The sequence below is a fragment of the Bombina bombina genome, chromosome 1, assembly GCF_027579735.1.
Source record: "Bombina bombina isolate aBomBom1 chromosome 1, aBomBom1.pri, whole genome shotgun sequence".
Lineage (NCBI taxonomy): Eukaryota > Metazoa > Chordata > Amphibia > Anura > Bombinatoridae > Bombina > Bombina bombina.
The window spans coordinates 1,214,903,164-1,214,914,652 of record NC_069499.1 but is presented as its reverse complement, the minus strand read 5'-3'; the positions used below and the strand labels follow the sequence as shown (position 1 = coordinate 1,214,914,652).

General features: G+C 38.3%; 1 protein-coding gene across 1 annotated transcript; it reads right to left on the bottom strand.

Annotated features, from left to right (window-relative positions):
• Positions 1-448: 448 nt before the first annotated feature.
• Positions 449-1,806, bottom strand: GPR174 (G protein-coupled receptor 174). The gene has a single exon (XM_053694680.1). It carries the CDS (start codon positions 1,520-1,522, stop codon positions 527-529), a length of 996 nt encoding a protein of 331 aa, XP_053550655.1. The 5' UTR covers positions 1,523-1,806; the 3' UTR covers positions 449-526.
• Positions 1,807-11,489: the final 9,683 nt, after the last annotated feature.

Below are 11,489 nucleotides of genomic sequence, written 5' to 3'. Positions count from 1 at the left end.
AAATAATTTTCTAAGGACTCATTTTAGCTTGAGGGCTGTTTATCTTGCTATGCAGTGTTCTGGAGGTAAAGGAGAGACACATACATTGAATTATTATGCTCAAAAAAGCCCCCAAAGATTTTTCATGATTTTTCCCCATACTGGCGAGTATTTGGTCATCAGCCCCTAATAACCCTTTCAGTAATGTGCTATAATAATTCCAAACAAAGCACTAATTATTATTAATAGTGTGTGTAACACATACACAAACAACTCTGGATATTAAAAATATTTTTCCTTTACCAGTTAGAATTAATAAATATGCAGTTTACCATAATTTACATAATACATATTTTACACCCAAAGGTTCACATCTGAAAGTACTTCCAGGCACAAACATCATCTCTATGCAAACCAAATCAAATACACCATTATGTCCCATGATAAATAATAGGAAATGCTTTCCTCATTTTTCTACCCGGGAACATGTATATATAAACTTCACAGCTGCTTGTTTTACTCTAATTTAATGTCACATGATGAAGCTTTAAAGTTCAGGGATTGAATTCTTCTTTACCAGTGCTTTATTACAGTAAATTTGTAGCTCCATATTGTCTTGTATATCTTGTCTTGATAGCCGTCTTTTAAATTCATCTGTAGTAAAGTAGTAGATTACAGGATCAAGACATGAGTTCATACTAGCCAGGCACAAAGTCACAGGGTGTAATGTTAAGATCGCCTTTCTCCGTGAGCAAGAACTTAGCTGATTTGCTTTTGCCAAGAAATGTAAAGGAAAGCTTAGGTGGTAGGGTGCAAAGCAGATCAAAAATACAATTGCACAAGTCAGGATCATTTTCAAAGCTTTCTTTTTCTCTCCAAGATCATGAGAAGCGGAATTTGGCTCCTTCAGCGATATTATAGTCTTCCAGGAACAGTAAACCACAATAAGCAGAGGAGTAACAAAGCCAAAGAATTCTGCTAAAGTCATTGTTATTATTGCATTTGATTTCCCAATGTCTCTTAGGGGAAGATCCACAAAGCACTTGTCATTTGTTGTTGTATTATTGTTGATTCTTAGAAGAGGAAATGGTAAACAGCTCAGACAAACCGCTATCCATCCTACAATGCTAATGTACACATCAAATGTCCGTTTGGTGTCTTTAAACTTAAAAGGGTAAATAACATACAAAAAGCGCCTAACACTAATACAAACTAAGAAAAAAATGCTAGCATACATATTCACATATTTCAGGTAGAAACAAAACATGCACAAAAAATTACCAAAAGGCCAGGACTCATTTAAGTAATAAAATATCCGGAGTGGCAGAGAAAGGACCTGAGCTAAATCTGCAATAGCCAGATTGAGCATAAATATTACCGCTCGTTTAGTTTCCTTTCTGTAAGAATAAAATACCCATAACGCTAATACATTGCCAATTAAACCAGGCACTAAAATGATAGTGTATGTTATTGCATACAAATAATTTAGAAACTGGGAGTCAGCGTCACAGGCACCAGTGTCATTAGTAATATCTGTAGGCATTTTCACATGCAGCACCAGCGAGTAGTCAGTGGTTTTATTTTTCTTTAAAACGATCTTTGCAAAGATTGATTCTTTCCTTTGTGTCTTAATTGATGTATCACCAGACAGTAGTGAAGATTTTCATTATATTTAATCGTCAGCAGTTTAAAGGCAGTCTTTAAATCCATTTTAACTTCTTACAAGACTCTTTTCAGACAGATGAAGTTTGTAATCTCTTCAAATAACTTGAAAAATGTTTCATCTGCCAAACTGGTATTTAGCATTGTCCTTGATCTTCAGTCAAGGAATTACTGCAGAATTATACCTAAAAATTAAACAAAAACAAAAGAATTGTAAATTAGTTACAAACTGATTTTTTAACCACTTTTTTTATTTCTTGCGATTATTGTTTTATCAATACTCAGAACTGTTGTATCATGTAAAATGAGCATCATTTAGACATCTTGAAACAAATATTATGTAAATAATTTTAAATTGCAGCAGTATTAGTTGGGTAATGCTAACTGGTTGATTAGAACAACTCAAAACGCACTTGTTTTGTCCTAGCACTAGGGAAATGCAAACTATAGCACTGAAAAATGGAAACTGACGCACGAGAATGCAATATAATAATAACAGTGTTTATTATGAATGTATTGCAATTACACAAATCAGTAATCAGCTTGTAAATGTATCCCAAATAAGCAGTTACAATATCGTATCACAAGGCAGTGAATAAACTATATATGCATTTCATATCTTTGGGTTTTGGATAAGGTATTAATTGCATGCAACAGGGCCGGTGTTCTGTTGAAACAAGCAATTGGAATCTAAGGGACGCCATCTTGGATGACGTCACTTAAAGGAACCTTCATTCCTCGGGAGTTGTCAGAAGAAGAGGATGCTCCGCTCCATATGTCTTGAAGATGGACCCGCTCCTCGCCGGATTGATGAAGTTAGAAGATGCTGTCTGGGTGAAGACTTCTGCGGACTTGGATGAAGACTTTGGCCGCTTGGATGAAGACTTCTGCCGGCTTCGATGAGGACTTCTCCCGGCTTCTTGGAGGATGGATCTTCAAAACTGTAAGTGAATCTTCAGGGGTTAGTGTTAGGATTTTTTAAGGGTGTATTGGGTGGGTTTTATTTTTAGATTAGGGCTTTGGGCTGCAATAGAGCTAAATGCCCTTTTAAGGGCAATGCCCATCCAAATGCCCTTTTCAGGGCAAAGGGGAGCTTAGTTTTTTTTATTTGGGGGGTTGGTTGTGTGGGTGGTGGGTTTTACTGTTGGGGGGATATTTGTATTTATTATTTACAGGTAAAAGAGCTGATTTCTTTGGGGCAATGCCCTGCAAAAGGCACTTTTAAGGGCTATTTGTAGTTTTTTGTAGGTTAGGGTTTTTTTTATTTTGGGGGGGCTTTTTTATTTTCATAGGGCTCTTAGATTAGGTGTAATTAGTTTAAATCTTTGATCATTTCTTTTTTATTTTGTGTAACTTAGTGTTTATTTTTTTTTGTAACAGTGTTTGTTATTTTTTGTAACTTAGTTGTTAGTTTTTTGTAAGTTTGTAATTTTTTATTGTATATTTAAATTATTTGAGTAGGGTTAGGTGTTTAAATATATAATATAGTTAATTTAATTTGTAGCTTAATGTAGTTTTAGTATAATAGTTAGGGTAGATTAATTATTAGTTTAATATAGTTTAATGTCATTTAGTATAATAGTTAGGGTAGATTAATTATTAGTTTAATATAGTTTTATGTAATTTAGTATAATAGGGTAGATTAATTATTAGTTTAATATAGTTTAATGTAATTGTAGTATAATAGTTAGGGTAGGTTAATTATTAGTTTAATATAGTTTAATTTAAATCTAAAGTTAAGTTTAAATTTATTATAAGATAGGAATGAGTTAATATCTAATATAAAGTTAGCGGGTTGTTAGGTTTAGGGGTTAATAGGTTAATTTAGTTAATGGTGATGTTGGGGGCTAGCGGTTTAGGGGTTAATAACTTTATTTAGTTGCAGTGGGCTCCGTGAGCGGCGGGATAGGGGTTAATAACATAATGTAGGTGGCAGCGGTGTAGGGACGGCAGATTAGGGGTTAACAACATAATGTAGGTGGCGGCAGGGTCCGGGAGCAGCGGGATAGGGGTTAATAACTTTATTAGAGTTGCCTTGGGCTCCAGGAGCGGCGGGATAGGGTTTAATAACTTTATTTAGTTGCGACGGGGTCTGGGAGCAGCGGGATAGGTGTTAAACAGTTTAGTATAGTGGCGGTGTTTAGTGGCAGTATACAAATAAAGCTGGGAAAAAGCCGAAGTGCAGAGAGATCGATGACTGTTAGTTAACAACAGTCCGCTGCTCATCGCCCCGTACTTGGTGCGCGACTTTTTGACAGCTTTTTTGTTAAATTTGGAGAGCGTATTCAGGTCCGCGGCCACGATGTTAGGACGATGTCAGGCGAGCGTATTGGTGCCGGTGAACGCAGCATAGTTGACGGCTTGATAAATAGGCCTCGATATCTCATAGAAAGTTATTTTCTATGTATTTGTTATACAAAAAACTGATATATGATATTCCCACATAAAGGGACACTGAATCCAAATTTTTTCTTTCATGATTCAGATAGAGCATGAAATTTTAAGCAACTTTCTAATTTACTCATATTATCAATTTTTCTTTGTTCTCTTGCTATCTTTATTTTAAAAGCAGGAATGTAAATCTTAGCAGCCAGCCCATTTTAGGTTCAGCACCATGGATAGTGTTTGCTTATTGGACGCTTTTATTTACCCACCAATAAGCAAGCATAACCCAGGTTCTCAACTAAAAATGAGCCGGTTCCTTTGCATCACATTCCTGCTTTTTAAAGAAAGATAGCAAGAGAACAAAGAAAAATTTATAATAGGAGTAAAATAGAAAGTTGCTTAAAATTGCATGCTCTATCTGAATCATGAAAGGAAAAAAATGTGGGTTTAGTGTCCCTTTAACCCCTTAATGACCACAGCACTTTTCCATTTTCTGTCCGTTTGGGACCAAGGCTATTTTTACATTTTTGCGGTGTTTGTGTTTAGCTGTAATTTTCTTCTTACTCATTTACTGTACCCACACATATTATATACCATTTTTCTCGCCATTAAATGGACTTTCTAAAGATACCATTATTTTCATCATATCCTATAATTTACTATAAAAAAAATGATAAAATATGAGGAAAAATTGAAAAAAACACACTTTTTCTAACTTTGACCCCCAAAATCTGTTACATATCTAAAACCACCAAAAAACACCCATGCTTAATAGTTTCTAAATTTTGTCCTGAGTTTAGAAATACCCAATGTTTACATGTTCTTTGCTTTTTTTGCAAGTTATAGGGCCATAAATACAAGTAGCACTTTGCTATTTCCAAACCATTTTTTTCCAAAATTAGCGCTAGTTACTTTAGAATACTAATATCTTTCAGGAATCCCTGAATATCCCTTGACATGTATATATATTTTTTTTAGTAGACATCCCAAAGTATTGATCTAGGCCAATTTTGGTATATTTCATACCACCATTTCACCGCCAAATGCGATCAAATACAAAAAATTGTTCACTTTTTCACAAATTTTTTCACAAACTTTCGATTTCTCACTGAAATTATTTACAAACAACTTGTGCAATTATGGCATAAATGGTTGTAAATTCTTCTCTGGGATCCCCTTTGTTCAGAAATAGCAGACATATATGGCTTTGGCGTTGCTTTTTGGTAATTAGAAGGCCGCTAAATGCCACTGCGCACCACAAGTGTATTATGCCCAGCAGTTAAGGGGTTAATTAGGGAGCTTTTAGGGAGCTTGTAGGGTTAATTTTAGCTTTAGTGTAGTGTAGTAGACAACCCCAAGTATTGATCTAGGCACATTTTGGTATATTTCATGCCACCATTTCACCGCCAAATGCAATCAAATTAAAAAAAACGTAAAATTTTTCACAATTTTAGGTTTCTCACTGAAATCATTTACAAACAGCTTGTGCAATTATGGCACAAATGGTTGTAAATGCTTGTCTGGGATCCCCTTTGTTCAGAAATAGCAGACATATATGACTTTGGCGTTGCTTTCTGGTAATTAGAAGGCTGCTAAATCCTGCTGCGCCTCACACGTGTATTATGGCTAGCAGTGAAGGGGTTAATTAGGGATTTTTTAGGGAGCTTGCAGGGTTAATTTTAGCTTTAGTGTAGAGATCAGCCTCCCATCTGACACATCCCACCCCCTGATCCCTGCTGATCGTTTTTTGTTTTGCATTTTTTACATTTTTTTTAACATTTTTTTATTTGAGCATTTTCTGTAGTGTAGCGGTTCCCACCCGCTCCCTCCCCGTGCACGCGCCCGCCCCCACCCTCCCGTGCCCCCAGCCACCCCCGCCCACGATCCCGCCCCCCTTCACATCACCAGGGCCATCGATGGCCGCCACCCGCCTCCCGGTCCGGCTCCCACCCACCAACGCATTAAGCCACAGATCTCCGGTGCAGAGAGGGCTACAGAGTGGCTCTCTCTGCACCGGATGGCTTAAAAAGGTTATTGCAGGATGCCTCCATATCGAGGCATCACTGCAATAACCGGAAAGCAGCTGGAAGCGAGCAGGATCGCTTCCAGCTGCTTTCCACACTGAGGACGTGCAGGGTACGTTCTCAGGCGTTAACTGCCTTTTTTCTGAGGACGTACCCTGCACGTCCTCAGTCGTTAAGGGGTTAATGTGTTTTTGTATTTCTATAAATCATGATATTAAACAGGATACCTCTATGAATAGAGGTAAAGGGGGGGAAGGATCTAGGTCTCTTATAGTATCCTTAAAGGGTAAACCCACGTATCCATATAAGGCAGTGCCTGAATATCCAATATATATTTATTCAAATAAAGAGAGAAAAAAGAGGTTTTGCGTGGCACACTTTGTATAAGGACCTAAATTCACTATTATTATTATTATTATCAGGTATTTGTAGAGCGCCAACAGATTCCGCAGCGCTGTAAACATAGTCGGTGTACAGGATAGCTTTTGTAGGGGTCAAGTGGGTAGAGAGCCCTGCCGAGAGTTTCACTGTTGTAGTCGGCTCTTATGAAGCGATCTGTAAACAGCTGGGCCCATAGGCTTACAATCTAAGGGGTTCAAGGGGAAAGCAATGGCATTAGGAAAGGTTAGTGTTGGTTGTATGCATCCCTGAATAGTAGAGTTTTTAGGGAGTGCTTGAAGCTGTTAAAACTAGGGGAGAGTCTTATGGAGCGAGGCAGGGAATTCCACAAGATGGGGGCCAGTCTGGAGAAGTCCTGTAAACGTGAATGTGAGGAAGTAACAAGAGAGGAGGAGAGGAGGAGATCCTGAGCTGATCGAAGGGGATGGGAGGGAGAGTATCTAGAGACAAGTTCTGAGATGTAGGGGGAGCAGGGCAGTTGAGAGCTTTATATGTCAGGGTGAGGATTTTATGTTTAATCCTAGAGGCAAGAGGAAGCCAATGAAGGGATTGGCAGAGAGGTGCAGCAGATGAAGAGCAACGAGTAAGGAAGATGAGCCTGGCAGAGGCATTCATAATGGATTGTAAAGGAGCTATGTGGCAGCTAGGTAGACCAGAGAGGACGGAATTGCAGTAGTCGAGGCGAGAAAGGATGAGAGAGTGGATTAAAATCTTGGTTGTATCTTGTGTAAGGAAATGTCTAATTTTAGCAATGTTTTTAAGGTGGAAGCGGCAGGCTTTAGCCAAGGACTGAATGTGAGGAGTGAAGGAAAGATCTGAGTCAAGTGTGACCCCAAGACATCGGGTGTGCGGGGTAATGATGGAATTATCAACAGTTATAGAAATTTTGGGGGTGGAGACATTGGAAAAAGGGGGAAAAATAAGAAGTTCGGTTTTGGAGAGATTTAGCTTAAGGTAGTGAGAGGACATCCAAGATGAGATGTGAGAAAGACAGTTAGTGACATGGGTTAGTAAGGAAGGAGGTAGGTCTGGTGCAGAGAGGTAGATTTGGGTGTCATCGGCATACAAATGGTATTGAAACCCATGGGACTTTATTAAGGAACCTAGTGACGACGTGTAGATTGAAAAGAGAAGGGGACCAAGGACAGAGCCTTGAGGTACCCCAACAGAAAGTGGTAATGGGTAGTGGTAATGGAGGTTCAGGATGAACTTGTAGTGAAGAAAGTCAGCTGAACTCCGAGATTTCCTCCAATGTCGCTCAGCAGTATGGGAGCATCTGCGTAGGTATTGTGTCAGAGGAGTATGCCAGGGCTGAGGATGAGAGTGTGGTTTCTGAGCTAAGGTTGGAGGGGCCAGAGTGTCAATGACCGATGTAAGGGTGGAATTATACTGGCAGATAGATTGGTCAGGGCAGGAAAAGGAGGTGATGGATGAGAGGAGAGGTTTGAGAGACCTAGCGAGCTGATGCAGATCTAGTGACTTAGTGCTTCTGTGAAGTTTGGTGTGAGGGGTAGAGGGAGGGGGAGTTGTAGGTAGGGAAGTGATGTTGCAAGTTAGGAAATGATGGTCAGAGAGAGGAAAAGGGGAGTTTGTTAAATTTGAAAGAGTGCATCGATAGGTTAAAATCAGATCAAGGGAATGACCATCTTTGTGAGTGGGAGAGTCAGTCCATTGTGACAGGCCGAAAGAGGAAGTCAGTTGAAGAAGTTGTATTGCAGAGGAGGCATTGGGATTGTCAAGAGGGATGTTAAAGTCGCCAAGAATGAGGGCAGGGGTGTCTGAGGAAAGGAAATAAGGAAGCCAGGCAGCAAAGTGATCTAAAAATTGAGTTGGGGAGCCAGGGGGGTGGTATATGACTGCAACACGTATAGAGAGGGGAGAGAATAACCGAATCATGTGTGCTTCAAATGAAGAAAATGTGAGTGAAGAGAAGGGCTGTATTTGTTGGAAGGTGCAACGAGAGGAAAGTAAAATACCAACACCACCTCCTTGTCTATTTCCAGACCTAGGAGTGTGGCTGAAATGGAGACCCCCGTGTGACAGTGCAGCAGTGGATGCTGTGTCTGAAGCAGAGAGCCAGGTTTCTGTAAGAGCCAGAAGGTTAAGAGAGTGGGAGATAAAGAAATCATGGATAGAAGTGAGCTTGTTGCAAACAGAGCAAGAGTTCCAGAGTGCACAAGTGAAGGGGGAGGGGTTTTTAGATGTAAGAGGAATGTGATTAAGGTTACCAGAGTTTAGTTTATGAAGTCTATTGAAAGGCACACAAGGATGTGAAAGGCTAGGAGGTTGTGAGGGACCAGGATTAGGGGAGATGTCGCCAGCAGCTAGTATGAGCAAGAGGGAGAGTGACATGAGATGAGAAGCAGATTTTATATATATATATATATATATATATATATATATATATATATATATATATATATATATATATATATATATATATATATATATATATATATATGTATGGGTAAGGAGGACTGATATAAATGAAAATATAACTTTTATTAATATTTCTGTAAAAACATGAGAACAAAATACAAGTAGCATTTATTACACAAAGAGATTATTGGAGGTGTAATTTAACACTGTATGTAGGAAACAACCGTATCGATGTAAATATACTTGAGCCAAAAAAAGGTGTTATAACATGGGCTGGCATATAAGATGACATTTCTTAATGAAAATGAAATTCAAGAGAAGGAAGAAAAACACTGAAAATAGCATGACAGTAAAGAGGTGATTTTAATTTATGCTGTATCTGAATCATGACAGTTGAATGTTAGGTAAACTTTTCCTTTGTGCTATCAGTTTAAGATTATTTTGAATCAAACATCATTCACATTTTAAAATCATTGTCTAAAATATCACACTGTGTGTCCTTAGTCATCATCAATGTTTAACGTTAATACTAATTTCACATATACATACTTTCACAGTATAATACACTATGTAACAAATGGCACTTACAAGTATCAATCAATTTGATTCGTTAGTGATAGTATAAAATGTATATTTAAATCAGATTGGCTGATGTCATAAATCATGTGATTATGCATTTCCCAATCAAAAGTGGTGGAAACTTTTACTAGTTTGTGGGTTGTTTAGGAGTATTGCGTCAAATTTGGTGCGAAAAGTGTTGCGTCAAATTTGGTGCGAGGTGGAGAGTGGGACTTGTATTACATGCCTTAAACATGGTGCAAATAGATTTATAAAAAAAAAAAAAAAGAAGTTAGCTATATTATGTTATGTATTTATTTAATTTTTATCTCTATATCTACTAGTGCACCAAGTTTTGAGCAATACTTCGCACCAAATTTGGAACAATAATATTGTCCCCTTGCTTTTTAATGAGAGACAGAGGGGCCTAATTATCATTGTGCGAGCGGACATGATCTGATATTGTGGATCATGTACGCTGCACATCGATAAAGGCCAACAGCATACGCTCTCGGTATTTATCATTGCACCAGCAGTTCTTGTGAACTGCTGGTGCAATGCTGCCCCCTGCAGATTCGCGGCCAATCGGCCACTAGCGTCAATCAACCCGATCAGATTCGATCGGGTTGATTTCTGGCAGTGTCTGTCCGCCTCCTCAGAGCAGGCGGACAGGTTATGGAGCAGCGGTTTTTAGACCGCTGCTCCATAATTTGTGTTTCCCGGCGAGCTTGAAGGCTCGCCAGAAACATGGGGCATCAAGCTCCATACTGAGCTTGATAAATATGCCCCAGAGATGTAACATAATCCATAAGTAGTAATGTATTTATTTCATTTTTATCCCTATATCTACTAGTGCACCAAATTTGGAGCAATAATATTGTCCTCTTGCTTTGTAATGAGAGACAAAGATGTAACATAATCCATAAGTAGTAATGTATTTATTTCATTTTTATCCCTATATCTACTAGTGCACCAAATTTGGGGCAATACTTTGCACCAAATTTCGAGCAATAATATTGTTTGATTTAGAAAGAGTATACAATTTTAATAAAGTTTCTAATTTACTTTTATCTCATATGCTTCATTGTCTTACAGCATCGAACATAATCTTTCTGTGTTTTCAGACTCCCATTGATTTCTATGGCATTCACGGCCTCAAGGGTGGCGGTTTGAACGATAGGTATGCTGCGTCGGAATTGATGTGAACTGGAGAGCCCACAGTGCAATAATTCATTACATTAAGTAGTACACTATCCATATTATTTAGCAGTTTTAGAATAATTTCAGCCCACAGTAAATTGGTCAGCCCCTATTCCAGTCCATCTTCTTGGAAGAAGGGAATGCTAAGTCCTGATATCCAGCCCTCTCCCTAAGAATAACTGATTTAATATATGAGTTTAAGCACTTTTGTGACATTTGTTTTAAAAAAAACATCTTAACGATGCCCCATAAATGTATACCATTTAAAAGTTTGTTTATAATTTAGGTGTGATTTTTTTCAGAACTGAGTTATATATAGGATCCCTTTGAATATGTTAACCATAAATATATATTCTTAGTTTGTTTTGTGTAAGCATGTATCATACCTCCCAACATTTCAAAATCCAAAAGAGCGAACCCCCCCCCCCCCCGAGCAAAGCCTCCTTCCCCAGTCTACAACCGGTATTGTGTTGCAAACGTTTTAACTGACAGCAGAATGAATATTCATAACAAATTAAAGCTGCTTTTTTTGTACAATGTTTTTCTTGTTTGTACATGATACTCCCAAGCTTTAGCAGGTATTAAGTGCTCTGTTTTTTTAAAAAAAGAAGCATTTTGAGCAGTATATAAATTCCACAAAAACTTTAAACCTGTATACAACTTTCAAATAATTTACTGTAAAGCAATAAAATGTGTATAAACAGCCTGGGATTAAAGAGGAGATAAATCTCTAGCGATGCTGATGATCCGACATCTCTCAGATCTTAGCCGTGGCCAAAGTAGTCCTGACCGCAGTCCTTAGAGACACACAGCACACTGCTACACTCCACTAATAAGTAGACACAATGAGGCTCCTGGGGTGACTAGTTAGAACTTCCAAGTTACTCCTCGAGACAACACTGT

What these genes read in the sequence shown, in the direction of transcription:
- GPR174 (XM_053694680.1), bottom strand. Translation starts at nt 1,522, where the DNA reads ATGCCTACAGATATTACTAATGACACTGGTGCCTGTGACGCTGACTCC.